At 40.3% G+C, this 18,336-nt stretch overlaps 1 protein-coding gene across 2 annotated transcripts in view; it reads left to right on the plus strand.

The window, feature by feature from the left end:
• GPATCH2 (G-patch domain containing 2) overlaps positions 1-18,336 on the plus strand; it is a 181,587-nt gene that overhangs the window by 20,675 nt on the left and 142,576 nt on the right. For both annotated transcript variants that reach the window (XM_074949248.1, XM_074949249.1), the window contains exons 4-5: positions 11,210-11,389; positions 12,250-12,329. In XM_074949248.1, the coding sequence (XP_074805349.1) occupies positions 11,210-11,389; positions 12,250-12,329 (260 nt within the window). The remainder of the gene's footprint in view (positions 1-11,209; positions 11,390-12,249; positions 12,330-18,336) is intronic.

Consider the following 18,336-nt stretch of genomic DNA (forward strand, 5'->3'; position numbering starts at 1 on the left):
GAGCCAGGGCAGGCAGGGAGCCTGCCTTAGCCCTGCTGCGCTGCTAACTGGGAGCCGCCTCAGGTAAGCACTGCCAAGCGGGAGCCTGAACCCGCACCCCAACCTCCTGCCCCGGATTGGAATCCCTGCCCACACCCTAACTCCCTCCCAGAGCCCACACCCCAGCCCCCTCCCGCACTCCTACCCCAGCCCTGAGTCCCCTCCCGCACCCAAACTCCCTCCCGGATCCCGCATCCCCTCCTGTACCCCAAAACCCTTATCCCCAGCCCCACCCCAGAGCCCACACCCCCAGCGGGAGCCCAAATTCCCTCCCGCACCCCAGCCACCACACCAGAGCCCCCTCCCGCACTCCAACCCCCTGCCCCAGACCAGTGAAAGTGAGTGAGGGTGGGGGCGAGTGAGTGACGGAGGGAAGGAGAATGGAGTGAGTGGGGGCAGGGCCTTGGGGCGGGACAGGGGTGTTCAGTTTAATGCAATTAGAAAGTTGGCAACCTTAGTTTACAGTGTATAAAACAAGATACAACAGATGAGTACAGACTGATGGGAGAGTACAAATAAGCAATGAGACAATATTGGTCAGCATAACAGACAGTGGTGTCTGCACACCAGTACCCTAACTGTTGTCAAGATTTTTACCGGCATCATGGAAAAGGATAGTTTCTTAAGGAGGGATTTGGAAGAGGATAATTGAGTAGTTTTGCATATGTTCACAGGCGTCTCTTCCCAAGTGTAAGGGGCAGCATGAGAGAATGTACAAAGCTGCTTGTTTGAAAACTTAAGAAGTGGGCGATGGAGGCATAATGGGTTGATCAAAAGTGGGAGATGACATTTGGATAGTGAATGAAATGTTAGGTAGGGTACGGATTTCTATCCAGTAGGATATGGCTGCCAGTGACTCTACTGAAATGGAAAAGAGTGCAAGCTGTGATATGGCCCTCTTCATAATGTAAAGGATTCACAGTTGCGACCATTAACCCAATCTTGAGCTTTGAGGTGGTTGTGCAGATGTTAATTCATAACATAATTACTATTAGAAAATCTACTTTTGAAAAGACTGAAATACAGGCTAATTGTACTCTCAAAGGTCTAACAGGCTAGTGATAAAAGTTCTTGTTTTGGTGACATTCAGTAGTCTTCTAATATTGCCAAACACATTCTTTTAAAGATGACACTGATTATACTTGCACACAGACTCCTTAACACCTTCCCCCACCCCAAAAAACCCCAAACCCTACATTAAAAGAACATAAACCTGAAAAATCAAGCACTAAGAAGTTAGGAAATGCCAAAATTAAAGTTGCCTGTGCAACCTAAATTCAGTCCACTTGTGTGTATTCGTTATGAAATGCACAGTCTGTCTCTCAAAAGATCATCCACAATACCATCTTATCTTGCTCTCAGAGGGCTGGATCATTTCATGTGACACTGCCTCTGAAACAGCCTTCTCTTATGGAGGCTTCTGCTTCTCTCTCACTCCTTGCCCTGGATCAGGTGTGGGTGTTAGGCTTCTCCTTTCCTGTTCCTGCTGCTTCCAACCTGTCAAGGTTCCTTCCCCACTCTGAACTCTAGGGTACAGATGTGGGGACCTGCATGAAAACCCCCTAAGCTTATTTTTACCAGCTTAGGTTAAAACTTCCCCAAGGTACAAACTTTTACCTTTTGCCCTTGGACTTTATTGCTGCCACCACCAAGCGTCTAACAGATATATAACAAGGAAAGAGCCCGCTTGGAAAGGTCTTTCCCCCCCAAAATACTCCCCAAACCCTACACCCCCTTTCCTGGGGAAGACTTGATAAAAATCCTCACCAATTTGCATAGGTGACCACAGACCCAAACCCTTGGATCTTAAGAACAATGAAAAACCAATCAGGTTCTTAAAAGAAGAATTTTAATTGAAGAAAAAAAGTAAAAGAATCACCTCTGTAAAATCAGGATGGTAAATACCTTACAGGGTAATCAGATTCAAAACATAGAGAATCCCTCTAGGCAAAACCTTAGGTTACAGAAAGACACACAAGCAGGAATATACATTCCATTCAGCACAGCTTATTTTCTCAGCCATTTAAACAAAACAGAATCCCACGCATATCTAGCTAGATTACTTACTAAGTTCTAAGACTCCATTCCTTTTCTGTTCCCGGCAAAAGCATCACACAGACAGAGAGAACCTTTGTTCCCCCCCCCCCATCCCCCCAGCTTTGAAAGTATCTTGTCTCCTCATTGGTCATTTTGGTCAGGTGCCAGCGAGGTTATCCTAACTTCTTACCCTTTACAGGTGAAAGGGTTTTTCCTCTGGCCAGGAGGGATTTAAAGGTGTTTACCCTTCCCTTTATATTTATGACACAACCTCTCCTTCTTCCCCCTTCTTTCTCAGTCTTTGAACAGCTTTGCATCTGACTCTTCTCTCCCACTCTATCTTGTTGTCATCTGCTGTCCACCATACTCTTCCCTATCAGCCTTCCTCTCTGATTTGCCTCCTGGCTCTCTCTTCCTCTACTCACAATCTTCCACGCTCATCTTAAATTACTTTAGCTTCCATGTTGCTCACCCATCCAGTCCCTTAGCTTCACATTCCCTTGCCCTCCTGTCTTTATTCGATCTGGCTGAATTCTGCCTCTCACCAAAGAGGCTGTTCACTTGACATGGTCTTCACCAATCACTGCTCACTCTTCTGATTTTTGTTTTGATGAGTTTCTCCTATCTGACTGTCTGGCTGACTGAAACAGCATCTGTTTCAGCATCATCCACCCCTTCTTTTTCTCTCACCCTGTAGCTTAGGCTTTCTGTAACTTCCCATTCATCAGTGTTGATGACTTCTCCTCTGCTCTCAGCCTTCCCCTCCCTGCCCTCTCTTCTCTTTCTGTTGTTGTTGTAGTTCACTCTCTCCATACTTTATTCTCCTCCACCTTTGGCTCTTGTGCCCCTCTCTCCCATCACAATGTCTAACTTGCCAACCCGCAGCCCTGGCTCACCTCCAACATCTGCTTCCTCCACTCCTACTCTCTCAATGCAGAGTGACTGACAGAAATCCTGTGACCAGGCTGACTTCCTCCACTACAGATACGTTCTCTCCTCCTTTAGTTCTGCCATCTTCTTTCCCAAACAACTCTACTTCTCCAATTTAATCAATCCCCATGCCTCTCGTCCCCTTTTTACCACCTTTAGTTTGCTCCTCAAACTCTCCCCTTCTCCTGCCTCGATTTGTCAATCCATAGAAGATCTCACTGATTTGTTCTAAGAGAAAACTGATAAAATATGGCATGAACTTCCTTTGTCATCCTGCAGCTCTCACCTCCATGTCCCTTCACACACTCAGAAGTTTGACTGCTTTCCTCCTGTAGCCTTTCCACCTGCCCCAATGACCTCATCCCAGCTGCTGACCTTGCTCATGCCCACTCTTGTCCCAGCCTTACTTTTTTTCCTTAACCTTTCACTCTTCTCTTGCTCTCTCCTCACAATAGAAGCATGCTTTAGTCTCTCCCATTTTATTAACTCCCTCCACACCCCTCCCCCCCCAAAAAAACCAAACAACCCCCCTGGCTTCTCCAACTACCATCCTGTATTCCTTATACCTTTCATCTCTGAGCTCCTTGAACATGCTGTCTACAGTTGTTGTCTGGAGTTTCTCTCTTCTTCTAATTCTCTTTTAGAGCCGCTCTAATCCATCTTCCATCCCTTGAACTGTGCTACAACCCCTCTTGCCAAAGTCTCTAATGAGCTTTTCCTATCCAAGGCTTAGAACAGGTAGTTCATCCTCATTTTCCTTGACCTATCAGCTGCCTTTGACATGATCAACCATGCTGTTCCTGAAATCTTGTCCTCCTTTGTTTTTCATGACTCTGTCCTTTCCAGGTTCTCCTCCTACCTCACCATTCACTTTCTCAGTGTGTCATTCAGAGGATCTTCCTCCTCCTCCTCCTTCCCCTCCCCCAGCTTTCTATTGCAATTCCATAGGACTCCATCCTTAATTACCTTCTGTTTTTCCTCTAAATCGTGGCATCTCAGTCTTTTTCTTTCAGAGCCCCCCTCCGCCCCCCCTCCAACATGCTATTAAAAACTCCACAGCCTGGCAGGGGGAGGGAGGGCTTCTGCCGGGGCTCAGGGCTTCAGCCCCATGGGGTGGCTTGCACCGGCTCAGGGCTTCCATACTGTCCTTGATCTGACAGTTTCAAAGTACTTTACAAACAAGAATGAAAGAGAGAGTTATCTCCACACCATATTACCAAGACACAAGCAACACCTGCATAAGTGCCTCCTAGATTGAAGCCTTAAGGTCTAAAATATCTGGGGTTTCATTTGGATAAAAATAGGATCTCAGTTATTGTGACTAATCAAATGAAAAGGAAACATTTGTATTTTTGGAGTCTGTGTATTTAGGGCATGCAGTGTATACAGTCCTTAGGCATCCAAATAGTATTTTTGTGAGTAAGATTTACAGTGTGGGGACACTATTTAAACAGAAATTAAAAGATACTCTGCCAAACGTCAAATCCCTGCAAGCTGCATGGAAACTTGACACCATAATAGAGACTCAACTTAAATGTATACCTCAAATTAAAAAACATAGTAAGAGAACCAAAAAAGTGCCAAAAAGTGTGGATAAACAATAAAGTAAAAGAAGCAGTGAGAGGCAAAAAGACATCCTTTAACAAGTGGAAGTTAAATCCTATTGAGGAAAATAGAAAGGAGCATAAACTCTGGCAAGTGAAGTGTAAAAATATAATTAGGAAGGCCAAAAAAGAATTTGAAGAACAGCTAGCCAAAGACCCAAAAATAATAGCAGACTTTTTTTTTAAGTACATGGGAAGCAGGAAGCCTGCTAAACAACCAGTGGGGCCACTGAACGATGGAGATGTTAAAGGAGCACTCAAAGACGATAAGGCCATTGCAGAGAAACTGAATGAATTCTTTGCATCGGTTTTCATGGCTGAGGATGTGAGGGAGATTCCCAGACCTGAGCCATTCCCAGTCTGAGGAACTGTTCCGGATTGAGGTGTCGTTAGAGGAGGTTTGAAATAAATTGGGGCTGTTTAATCGCGTGATTAATCGCACTATTAAACAACAATAGAATACCATTTATTTAAATATTTTGGATGTTTTCTACTTTTTCAAATATATTGATTTCAGTCACAACACAGAGTACAAAGTGCACAGTGCTCACTTTATATTAATTTTTCATTACAAGTATTTGCGCTTAAGAAAAACAAAAGAAATAGTATTTTTCAATTCACCTAATACAAGTACTGTAGTGCAATCTCTTTATCATGAAAGTTGAATTTACAAATGTAGAATTATGTACAAGAAAACCCTGCATTCAAAAATAAAACAATGTAAAATTAGAGCCTGCAAATCCAGTCAGTCCTACTTCAGCCAATCACTCAGACAAACAAGTTTGGTTACAATTTGCAGGAGATAATGCTGCCCACTTCTTGTTTACAATGTCACCTGAAAGTGAGAACAAACATTCACATGGCACTGTTGTAGCCGGCGCCGCAAGATATTTACATGTCAGATGCGCTAAAGATTCATTTGTCCCTTCATGCTTCAGCCACCATTCCAGAGGACATGCGTGCGTCATGCTGATGACGGGGTCTGCTCGATAACGATCCAAAGCAGAGCGGACTGACGCATGTTCATTTTCATCCTCTGAATCAGATGCTGTCAGAGTTCCCTCCCCACTCTGAACTCTGGGGTACAGATGTGGGGACCCGCATGAAAGACCCCCTAATCTTATAGTCTACCAGCTTGGGTTAAAAACTTTCCCCAAGGCACAAATTCCTTTCTTTGTCCTTGGAAGGTATTGCTGCCACCACCAAGTGATTTACACAAAAAGTCAGGAAAGGGTCACTTGGAGTCTCTATCCCCCCAAACCCATTTACCCCCTTTCCTGGTGAGGCTTGAGAATAATATACCAACCAATTGGTTACAATGTGAGCACAGACCAAATCCTTTGGTTTTTAGGACACTGAAAACCAATCAGGTTCTTAGAAGAAGAATTTTATTTATTTATTAAAAAAAAAAGTAAAAGAATCACACCTGCAAAATCAGGATGGAAGGTAACATTACAGGGTAAATAAAAAGATTTAAAACACAGAGGATTCCCCTCTGACTCTGCTTCACAGTTACAAAACAAGAATGAAACTACCTCTTAGCATAGGGAAAATTCACAAGTTAAAAGAAAAGATAATGTAATGCATTTCCTTGCCTTACTTACAGTTTTTATAATCATAGATGAATCATTTCAGGTATGTTTTCAGGAGATGTTTAACCTGCCTGTTCCCTCTCTCTCTCCGTCTGGAGAGGGAAGAAACAAAGAGAGCACAAACAAAACCTCCCCCCCCCAAAGATTTAAAAGTATCTTCCTTCCTTATTGGTCCTTTCGGTCAGGTGCCAACCAGGTTATTTGAGCTTCTTAGCCCTTTACAGGTAAAGCGATTTAGTACAGCTTCCCAGGAGGGATTTTATGTTACCCGTATCTTTATGTTTATGACAGATACCACCAGCAGAAGGTTGATTTTTCTTTTTTGGTGGTTCGGGTTCTGTAGTTTACGTATTTGAGTGTTGCTCTTTTAAATCTTCTGAAAGCATGCTCCGCACCTCATCCCTCTCAGATTTTGGACGGCATTTCAGATTCTTAAACCTTGGGTCGAGTGCTGTAGCTATTTTTAGGAATCTCCCATTGGTACCTTCTTTAAGTTTTTTGTCAAATCTGCTGTGACAGTGTTCTTAAAACGAACATGTGCTGGGTCATCATCTGAGACTGCCATGATATGAAATATATGGCAGAATGCAGGTAAAACAAGAGGAGACATACAATTCTTCCCCCCAGGAGTTCAGTCACAAATATAATTAACGCCTTTTTTTTTTTTTTTTTTTTTTTTTTTTTTTTTTAACGAGCATCATCAGCATGGAAGCATGTCCTCTGGAATGATGATCGAAGAATGAAGGGGCATATGCATATTTAGCATATCTGACACACAAATATCTTGCAACGCCGTCTACAAAAGTGCCATGCAAACGCCTGTTCTCACTTTCAGGTGACATTGTAAACAAGAAGCGGGCAGCATTATCTCCTGCAAATTTTAACCAAACTTGTTAAAAGTTAAGCTGTGAGCTCGAGGGCCAGCTTAAAATGGCTGGCAGGCCGGATCCGGCCCACGGGCTGTAGTTTGCCCACCCCTGCACTAAGTTAAAACAAGATTAGGTTAGATGTCGTAGGTTGTGTATTTCTCTCTGCATTTAATGGATGCAATGTTTATGAAGTACTGCATAATTCTAGGGTTCCTGACACACACTATTGTTTTTTGATATACCACTGATTATGCTGGGACTTGTAGTTGCACATACTGCAACTTAAATCAGACCATTCTGCTATAATTGCTTTTTTACATGTCTTGAATGGTTAAATGCCTAAACTAAACAATGAGAAAGTTTGGTTTGCTAAAATGTTGGCTCAGTATTGTCAATATAAACTGCCTTTAAAAAAATATTTTATTCAATTTTCCTCCAAAAAATAAGAGGGGGGGAAAAACGAACAGATGAGTAAAGGAATGGGAAGGAGGGCAGGGAGCTGAAAGGAGTGCAGCATCTCAATCTCCATCTGCTAGGAACCAATTAAACATTTATAAAAAAAAAAGTTAGACCAAATCTTTTTGTTAGGAGTTCACTAGGGACCACAAATCCATTTTTTAATATAGGAGCATGTAGTGAGCACAGATAGTTAATCTTGCTGGAGTCCTTTAAGGAAGTTTTCTGACTCTTAAGGCTTTTGAAAGACATGGGTCTCTTCTCCATGCTATACATGGAACATGGTTTGAAACAGTTTATAGTATTTAAGGCCTTTTTGCAGCTAGCCATGTTCCTTGCACTATTAAAGGCAGCCCTGTGTTCACACTATGTCCAGCAAGATCCTGAAAAATCATGATCCTAGGATTAAAAGCACTCCAGCATTCATTCTTCTCCCTAGCTTTCTATGTAATAAACTAAGAAAACGTTTGAGGAAATGGACATTTGGTTTACTGCCAGGGCAGGCTGAGGGGTAAAGTACTTTTATGTCTCTGGTAAATCTACAATCTCTGCACAGAGCTGGGGGACAAACTCAAGAGATTTCCCCTTTCATCCCCATCTAGGACCCCCACAATTTGCAAGTTACTACACGAGGATCCAAAGGTTTCTAATTTGTTTTCAAGGAGCTGATCTCACAGATATTATGCTGAATTTGAGTCTGGATACCTAGATTTGATCTTCAGCACCAGATACAAGTCCCTCAGCCTCCCTTGCACACCCAGTCAGATTTAACAGGGAAGAGTCAAATGTAATTGTAGCCAACATCGTGGCTTTCCTCATCCGAAAGTTCTGCAGCCACTGCTCGTCATCCCAGACGTGCATGATGATGTGATCCCACCACTCAGTGCTTGTTTCCCAAGCCCAAAAGCACTGTGGTCAGCACCTCCGTGAATGCCACAAGCTATCTCATGTCATAGCTACTACATGTGGCAACATCAGTGTCAAACTCCTCTTGCCTTTTGTAGTTTAAGGAATACCTCCACTACCACTCGTGACATGTTAGTGAGAGTGAGCAGCATATTGGTCAACAGCGTGGGATCCATTCCTGCAGACCGAAGAGGCAGAGTGCATAGTACACAAACTGTTGAAAGATGGTGCCAAATGCAGACGGAAGCACAGGGATTGCTGGGATGCAAAGCAATGCATCACGGGGCATTGGGACAAGACCCAGGATGCCCCGCGACACCACTCTTCGTGGCAGAAGAGGAAGAGATGCTCTGTGGTATAGCTGCCCAGAGTGCACCGCTCCGAATACCGCTGCAAGTGCCGCAAGTGTGAACATGCTATTGCGCAGGCAGCTGACAGTGTGAACACACAACAGCGGTTTCCCTTCAGCGCTCTCTGAGCAGCGCTGTAACTCCTGGTGCTGTAACTCTGCCAGTGTAGACATACTCTTAATTAAACAGTCAAATACCTAGATATGAGTAAGTGGCCAAATAAACAACATCTTGCAAGTCAGGAGGCTCGGGTTCTGTTTCGAGTTCTGCCATGGACCTGCTGTGTAGCCTTGAGCAGATTACTTCATCTCTTTGTGTGGTAGCTTCCCAATAACCAAAATTGAAATAATTTATACTTAACTTCCTTTTGAGATATAAGTACTGTTATTCTACATACTATACAATACCAGTAGTTGCCAGTCTGTTTAATATTGAAGAACTTGCAGTGCAGTCTGTTGCTTGATGGAAGTGTGTAGTTACTCTCTGTGATCACAAAAGCTGGGCAGCAGATTGCTGTTTACAAATCATGTTTAGCCACCAGTGATCCATTCATTATCTGGTTCCCCCCCCCCCCCCCCCACAGTTTCTGAACTTAAATCTGGGTACAAGAAAATCTGTTTTTCTCCATACCAGACATCAGCCTAATTTGAATAATCATTCCCAATAGTTGGGGCTTGAGCTTGGCAGAGTTGTTAATTACAAGTCATTTTTAGTATTGCTTTATCCTTTTCTTCTGTTCACAAATTTCATTTCTTAGTTATAGGCTGCTTCATTTTTAACCAACTTTCTGTAACCAATTATTTGAACAAATTTCACTAGTACAAGAGTGTGAAAAACCTATCAATTTATAATTTAATCTGTAAGGGATCAGTGAGATGATCTTGATTCTTCTTAATATGGACTCAGTCAGGCCAGAACCAGCACTTTCAGCCAGTAGTGGTATGCTTGGCCTGGTATTGGGGAATTGCCTCGCATTTGAATTATAAAATTAAATCATTGTGGATTATTGTAATATCTGTTTTTCCAGTTTTCCTCAAGGCTCTGCTTGGATTTTCATGACAATGTGTTCTTTTTGTTGTCAGAGTGACAATGACATTTAGCACAATCAAAGTGGAAGTAACAAATTGCTGATCATGTTACATGATTATCCCATATTCAAATATTAAAATATGCTTGGATATTTCACAAAATACATCTGATATGTAGGTTATTCTGTGGCTGACATAAACTTGACTGTGTAAAGCCACCTATTTAATTAAACATATTTAAATGAATAATTGTCCTTAAATGTTTTTATCCCATGCATATTAAATGTTAAACATTCATGTAATGTGTGTTTCGTGCAGATTTAAAAATGTGAAAGGCATCGTACAGTTTTATACATGGAAATAGTTATGTTAGGTTATGTGCAACTACACTACCAGGCATGGTACCAGTCCGATAGCATACTTCTTTTAAAACTCCTGGATTTAAGGACAGTTAGTGAAGTCTTAAGAGGATATTGTCGGATTTAATGGATTTCCTTCTAAATGGAGGGAAGTAAGTGGGGAATTAGCAGCTCAGGACCTCAGTGATAAAATGATGGCCTCAAAGTTTTGTTTAAAATACAGTGCTCTGTACTCTTCTTTTTAATACCTCTACATGTTTGTACAAAACAGTGTTTTTAAAACTTAGCAGTTCACCTTTAATTAAATGTTTAATTTAATTTAAACATTTAATTAAAGGGGGGGGACTATGACTATTTTTTATATCGGATTAGTTAAAGACAGACTTTGATGTTGTTTAATGTTGAATTTTTCTTGCTTTTGCGATTGTCTCTAATATTTACTGAAAATGTCCATAAAATATTTTTTGTTAAAAATGACCAACTTGATAATGCAATACAGTGCATTTCTCAGTATATTTCATGGTACTGTCGCTTTTCATTTAAAATCCACTTTTTCAAAACTTTTCTTAATAAACTTAATCAGATTAATTTTATTTAGTCACATCTGTTCATGATTTTTCCCCCTTTTACATGCCATACAAATCATGAAATTACGCTAATTATATACCATTATCAGCTGCAAAGAACTGGTTTCACAGTTTTATACCTTTTAATTCCCAGCAGGAGATTAAGGCTTGTTTTTTGTTAATGGGAAAAGTGCAGTAATTTAAATGGATTTCCCTGCAGTTACCACCAAAGGATTAATCAGTTTTTTATTGTTTTTCACTTTTCTAAATTGGTTCTAAAACAGAACATTTTTTGTGTTTTTATTGATGGCATTACTTGTTATGCTATTAAAACGTATTCTCCTATATACGTTGCTATATACAAATAATTGTAGTATAACTATAAAGCAAAAAAAAGATTGTGATTACAAGCGTGGTTTCTCTGGATAATAAACCTGTATTTGGGGGCGGGGGTGGTTATTATATTTACACAGGTGATGATGAGCAGAGTGACTGGTTTCATGAAAATGAATCTGGCGGTGCGTGTGGAATCACTGGGGTCGGTCACTGGTGGGAACAGGACTCAACGGAATTGGAGAAAGAATTGCCTGATCCAGTCTTTGAAAGTATCTTAACTGGTGCTTTCCCTCTTATGTCCCATTCAGGGAAGAGAGGTTAGTAACACTCAAAGGCAAAATAATATAGTAGCTGGGGTTCAATGGAAAGATGTCTGTAGCCTGCATCTGATATGTAAAGTATGTTGTGGTTGGTCTTGATCTTGGAGTTTCATCAGCTTGAGAATTTTCAAAAAAAACTTTTAGAGCAGTGCTAAGACTGGGAATGAGAGATAAATTTGCCAATGCTTGCAAAGTTCAGAAGGTATGAGACTGATTCTTTTTTCTTAGGCCCTTATCTTGCAAATCTGTACTCCCACAAGGAGTCCCATTGATTGCCGTGACTTCAGTGTATTTTTTTGGGAACCTCTACATTGCAGTCGGGTTCAAACTGTAGTTTGCAGCTTGTATAGACATACGTGATCTAGGTAGGTTGCTAAAAATAGCAGTGAGGGCACTGCAACATCAGCTCAGGCTTCGGTGTGGGTTGCACAAAGCCAGCCCTCCCCCCCCCCGCCCGGGATATGTACTCACTTGTGCAGACTATGCCAAAGTTCACACCTCTGTGTCCTCACTACTGGTTTAGCAAGCTAGTTAGATTAAAGGTAGCACAGGTATGTCTACACAAACTGCAAATCTGCAGCCCTTGATCAGTACAAATGTACACTTTGTGTGGGTCAGGGTTTGCAGAATCAGGCCCTAAACTTGTAATTCAACAGCTTTCATAAAATAATTCAATAGTTTTAGAAATGAAGCAAAATGGTGCAGCTATAAAATCAACAACAAATTAAAATATTCTTTGTTATTGAAATAAAATGTTTTATATTCCTTTTGGTTCCCATCTCCTACTGTAACTTTAGGAATGTGATTGTCTGTAATATAAAATACTTTTTAAACTGAGCTCTAATGCTTGCTTGTAGGTTTCCAGAGTAGATTTAGTCATCTTCATGGAATGCCAGCAAGGAACATCAAAAAGGTTTCAGGAAACCCAGCTGCATTGGTAGGTGTGCTTTTTTTCATTCAAACCAATTTGAACTGTTTTTTCCATTATTATAACTAAACAAACAAAAACCAAATGCATATTCCTCTTTCTTTGATATCCTAATGTTTGTGTATAGCTGAAATGATTCATTCTTTTACAGTGTGCAAATTGGAATGGTAAGACTCTACTATAAGCTAGTTCTTCTAACACTTTTATGTTTGTTTTTAATTCTTCTCCTTCCAGCAGTGATATTATAATGGAATGATCCAAACAAACTGTTAATTAGAAGACTGTTCCTTAATGCTTTACCTTATGAACTGTAGGGGGGGAAAAAAGTCAAAGAAAAATGCACGTTTCAGTATATGGCAGATGTATGTGAAGAAAGGGATATTTATCTAAAGCAAATCACATTGTAGAGAGAGATTATTTTTACTTTTTAACGTGCCTTTTTGAAAAGGAGCATCAAAACTGATAAGTTACTCAAATGCACCTGATACTAAGTGTACGTGGCACATAGGATTAATGTACTGTTCTTTTTTCTGTGGAGAACTCTCATGTCTTTCACCTTCAACTTCGTATCCTTTTTTTTTTTTTTTTTTTTTTTAGGCCATATGTTAAAATAAAGTTAGTGATCTAATACTCATATATGCACATCACAAAATCCCCAGAGCCTCTAAGCACAAATATTGTTATTAAAGGTCCCCTCAGTTGTAGGAACAACGATGTTGATAAAGAAGAGAGAAAAACCAGTTATCACTGCCTCTCCCACTCCACTCCCAATTCTGCTTTTTTCAAATAAAACTGTATGGGTTTGAAAACTCTTTTTAGAGGGAGAGTGAAAGAAAAAGGAGGGACAGCTTTTAAAATAATGTTTGAAAAAAGGACTCACAGAAGTGAGCTATAATTCTTTATCAGAATGGGAGTTGAGAGGCAAAGGGAGAGCTCATTTCAATACAATAACTTGAAGGTTCTCTCTGGTAGTAACCATATCCTAGAATGATAAATTCCAAGGCCTTCAGCCTCATCCTCTAACGTCTTTATCAGAGAACACTGTTAATTTGCTTCATTAGAATAACGTGATGATGGAAACTGTAAAAGGTATTACATATGCAGAGCATAGAAAAGCAGTACTGGAAATTTAACCCTTTTGGAAGAAGGGAAATTTTGTAATTGAAATCTTTGTCCAATAATTGCCATTCAGAGATGAATAAGACACTTTAAAACCTTGGCCTATGAATTCTACCTTTAGTAGTCATGAATTAGATGAATGCTATCTAGTTCTTGGTTTCAGATCTACCTATTTTTATTTTTGGTTCACTGCTTACTTGAGCATATCTGGGATTTGTAGCCCATTTTCTAGTCTTATTGCAATCTCGCTCTGGTATTTTATAGGAGCTATTACAACTTATAGGTTAGCTTCATGGTATTGATGATACGTAGCTTAACCACCTTAAAAACTGCCTTTCCCCTCTAAATAGTAAAAAGGTGATTAAATTTCAGTTGATGGGAATATACTGCATATGTGTATATATAACAAGAGATGTATTGCTTTCTGCTACAAGTTCTGGATTGTTATAAGCACCCATCTCCTTTTCAAGAAAACCTCATGTGTATTAATAATAAAGTAGTTTCCTGTATAACAACTGCATGCTATTCATTAAAGAAAGATAACTGAATTATCACTAGATGGTAAATTTATTGTTACCTTATATTCTGACTGTGTGGTATGTTCCCAGAGACAGTTTCAAAGGAGGGTAAAATACCCTGGAAAGCTCCATATCTAGGGGGGGAAAGTATGGGCAAATGTACAGCTAGCTGTTAGCTTGAACAGTTTCCTGATCTGCATGCATCCTGGGCGTCCGGTTATTTTTGCAGGCACACCCATCACATCCAACTTGGAAATTTTGGTTCTTCATGTCAGAACACACAAGATTGTTTTCAGAGTGTTATCAATGAGTGATTTTCAAAGAAAATCTTTTAAATACACCAATCCAGTGACAAAAAGAAAAAAACCATTTAATACCTGTGACGTCTGATAACGCAGAACAAGAAGTAATTACTGCTGTTAGATTGTTACACTGAAGAGCTAGAATGCTTTTAGAAAGATTAATATCCTGAGCAAAGAAGCATACTGCAGACTGAACCCATTGAACAGAATGTGATGGTGACCTAATTCTTTCATTTTTAACGGAGATGAATCTGTGATGTCTGCTCAAGAGCAGTGATACAGACTTGAAAAGAAGAAGAGGGGAAAAATGGACATTCTACAACGAGGTATGCCAGTGTATAACACACACATTATAAGGATTATATTTAGTCAGAGTACGTATACATTGTACACGTAGGCCCCAATCCTGCAATAAGTTCACTGTGGATGAACCCTTGTATCTTTGCAGAGCTCAAGACAATGGGGCTCTACAAAGATGCACGGGTCTACTGGCAGAAATTCTGTTGTAGAATCAAGACCATGGTAATTAATGAAATCCTGAAAACATTTCTGAGGTGCTGTGGAAGTGCAATTTTTTTAGTTATGGTAATACTTTGTTACATGATCTTCCTCTATTAAGGAAACAAAATTCATGTTAAATGTAAGATCACCAGCTGTCATAATTACCTATTATATTTTGTATTTTGGGGATAGCACCTTCTTATAATACTGAATGCCTTCTTCGCATCTTGTTTCTGTTACAAGACATGGGGGCTGAGAATATGGGGTGGGATATCTGTGTATCAGTTGGGTGGTTTTTAATTTACGTTATCCCCAACTTGGCACGCAGATCGCCTGTCAGAAAAATATTCAGACATACGTTTTAATGGGCCTGTTCTTACATTTGAACAAATTTTAAACAGACTCTCTGTTTCTGTCATTAGTGGGTAGACATATATTGAACAGTGAGAATAATATAAACATTGAACCGCTGCTATTCACTACGCATCGTCCAACCTGCACACTGAATAAGGCATGGGTCCTATGGAAAAATAGTTTATGCTTATGTAATTAAATTACTATATTGTAATACGTAAACACAAAGAGGTAGCGACAAGGTTGGAAGACAGCCTTAAATTTGGCATTTCATGATTTGAATGCTTTACTTTGCAGCCTCAACATTTTTAACATAGTTCTTTTTTTAATTATTATAAATACCTGTGTAATTTTTCTGTACGCTAAACCTTTTACTTAAAGTGCTTCGTGTTTGTACTAGGCATGTTTTAATTCCAAAGCTGTAAAAATGGCATAAGCCTATTTTTTGTAACTCATGCTACATATCAGCATTTGATATTAGATTCTTTTTAGTAGGTGTACTACATGAAAATCCGCTGAGTTCAGTGGGAGTTGGCATACTTAGATTTATCTTACTCTGATCACATTTTTTAATGTGCCCATTTTATCAATGTACAGCATTCTTACTATAGGAAATTCAAATATAGTGAGCCTGAGGGGTAGTACTATAGAATCATAGAAATGTAGGGCTGGAAGGGACCTTGAGAGGTCATCAAGTCCAGTCACCTATACTGAGACAGGACCAAGTAAACCTAGACCATCTCTGACGAGTGTTCATCCAACTGTTCTTAAAAACTTCCAGTGATGGGGATTCCACAATCTCCCTTGGAAGCCTATTCCAGAATTTAACTACCCTGATAGTTAGAAAGTTTTTTCTCATATCTAACCTAAGTCTCTCTTGCTACAAATTAAGCCCATTACTTCTTGGCCTACCTTCAATGGACATGGGGAATAATTGATCACCATCCTCTTTATAACAGCTGTTAACATATTTGTAGACTGTTCACAGGTCCCCCTCAGTTTTCTTTTCTCAAGACTAAACATGTCCAGTTTTTTTAACCTTTTCTCTTAGGTAAGGTTTTCTAAACCTTTTATCTTTTTTGTTGCCCTCTTCTGGACTCTCTCTATTAATTCACATCTTTCCTAAAGTATGGCATCCAGAATTGGATATAGTACTCCAGCTGAGACCTCAACAATGCCAAGTTGAGCGGGACAATTATCTCCTCTGTCTTGCATCCTGTTAATACCTCCCAGAATGGCATTAGTCTTCTTTGGCAACTGCATCGTATTGTAGACTCATATTCAGTTGGTGATCCACTCTAATCCCCACTCTAATCCCCAGATGCTTTTCAGCAGTGCTAGCCAGTTACTTCCCTTTTTGTAGTTGCACATTCGATTTTTTCCTTCCTAAGTGTGCACCGGACCCTCGCTCTAGGCCTAGAACGCCATACAAATGTAATGTAATAAAAATTTACAGGTACAGTATTTATCTTTTAGAAAGATGTCAAAAATGTCGGGCAAAAGGAAGGCTTACTTGGTGCAGGAGAAATTGGACACTATCGAATGACTTAGAAATGGCGAAACCCAGGCAAAGATTAGCCGCGATATTGACATTAATGAGTCCCCCTTTCGTGGATGGCTAAAGAATGCTGACAAGCTTGGAACTTACATTCATAACCTGGTTGAAGAGCATGGCCTTCAAAGAAAACAAGCCCGTTTAGCAAATGATGCCGATCTTGATTCTGCAGCGTACGCGTGGTTTGTGCAAGAACAGCAGAAAGGCATTCCGAGCCTGGTCTGCTTATAGCCATGCAAATGGAAAAATTCGACCGGGAACTTAATGGCGAATTCAGCCATTTTAAGGCGATTTGGGTTCAGGTTGGCTATGGCGATTTCAGAAAAGACACGGAATCTCTCAGATTGCAGTTTCGTGAGAAAAACGCTCTGCTGATGCCGACGCCATGCAATCGTACCCTGCGAAGCTAAGGGAAATTTTACGAGACAGAGGGTTACTCGGAGGAATAGGTTTACCATGCAGACGAAACAGGAATTTATTGTAAAATGTTGCCCAATAAAACCTTGGCTGTCAGAACAGATGAATGAAAGAAAGAAGGATATAGCAGGCAAAAGATCGCCTTACTTTATTGTTTTGTGTGAATGCAACAGGCAAGCATAAATTAAAACCATTGTGCATTGGAAAGTCTCGCATGCCTCAGTGCTTTCATCACATAATTGTGAATTGCCTGCCGTTTTTGTACTCCAAAAATTCCTGGATGGCGAGAGATTTTTGAACAGTGGTTCTTCACCGAATTTGTTTTTGTGCGAAAGCATTTGCGGGCAAAACGCTTAAAAGAGAAGGCCGTTCTTTTGCTAGACAACTGTCTAGTGCATCCTCCAGCCGAAAGACTCAGAACCTGTGACGGTAAAATACGGGTTGAATACTTACCTAAAAACACGACTTCCAAAATCCAGCCCCTTGATCAAGGTATTATCTCCATTTTTAAGCAGCACTGTCGACGGAACTTGGTACGACAAATGATAGAAAGTGAGTTGTCTGTCACCGATTTTCTGAAGAAGTTGACTATAAAAGACTTTTTACATTGGCAGCGATTCCTGGAATTTATTACGCGCTGAAACAATAAACTGCTGTTGGATGGTGGGAGTGAAAGAGTTGTTTGGCCACCTGCTCCTGGAAGAAAATGAAGAAAACAGATCACAGTCTGACGAGGAATTCGAGGGATTTACAGTGGAGGAACTTGGAAGAACAGACATGGAGTGGATGCAGGAGCTGTGCTAGCAACTGTCCAGGCTCGGGGTAACTGTTCTGCCACAAAATATCAAGTCCTGGGTAAGAGGCGATGATGAAGTAGAAGAATTTTGTCCTGTTCCTGAAAGTCTAATGGATGACCAAATTCTTCAGGAAGTATGACCAAACAACATTCCAGAAGCTGAAGAATTGGCCTTCACCGTGGAAGAAGAAGAGAAAGATGAAGTGGACGTTGTTCCAACATCAACTGCCACAGTAGCCAGCTTAGAGATTTGCTTTGAGATGCAAGACGTTGAGCCTATAAAAAATTATGCAGCTACGTAGTCTTTTGCAGTTTGCTAAGCGAAAGTGGCACAGCAGCAAGAAGCAAAAGCAACTTACCGACTTTTTAAAGAAAAACTAGACTAGTTTATTGTAATGTCTACTTTAAATCTCTAATAAAGTAATACTTTTTTTCTCATGTATTGTTTTCTTCC

This window comes from Natator depressus, chromosome 3 (assembly GCF_965152275.1).
Source record: "Natator depressus isolate rNatDep1 chromosome 3, rNatDep2.hap1, whole genome shotgun sequence".
NCBI classification, from domain to species: Eukaryota; Metazoa; Chordata; order Testudines; family Cheloniidae; genus Natator; species Natator depressus.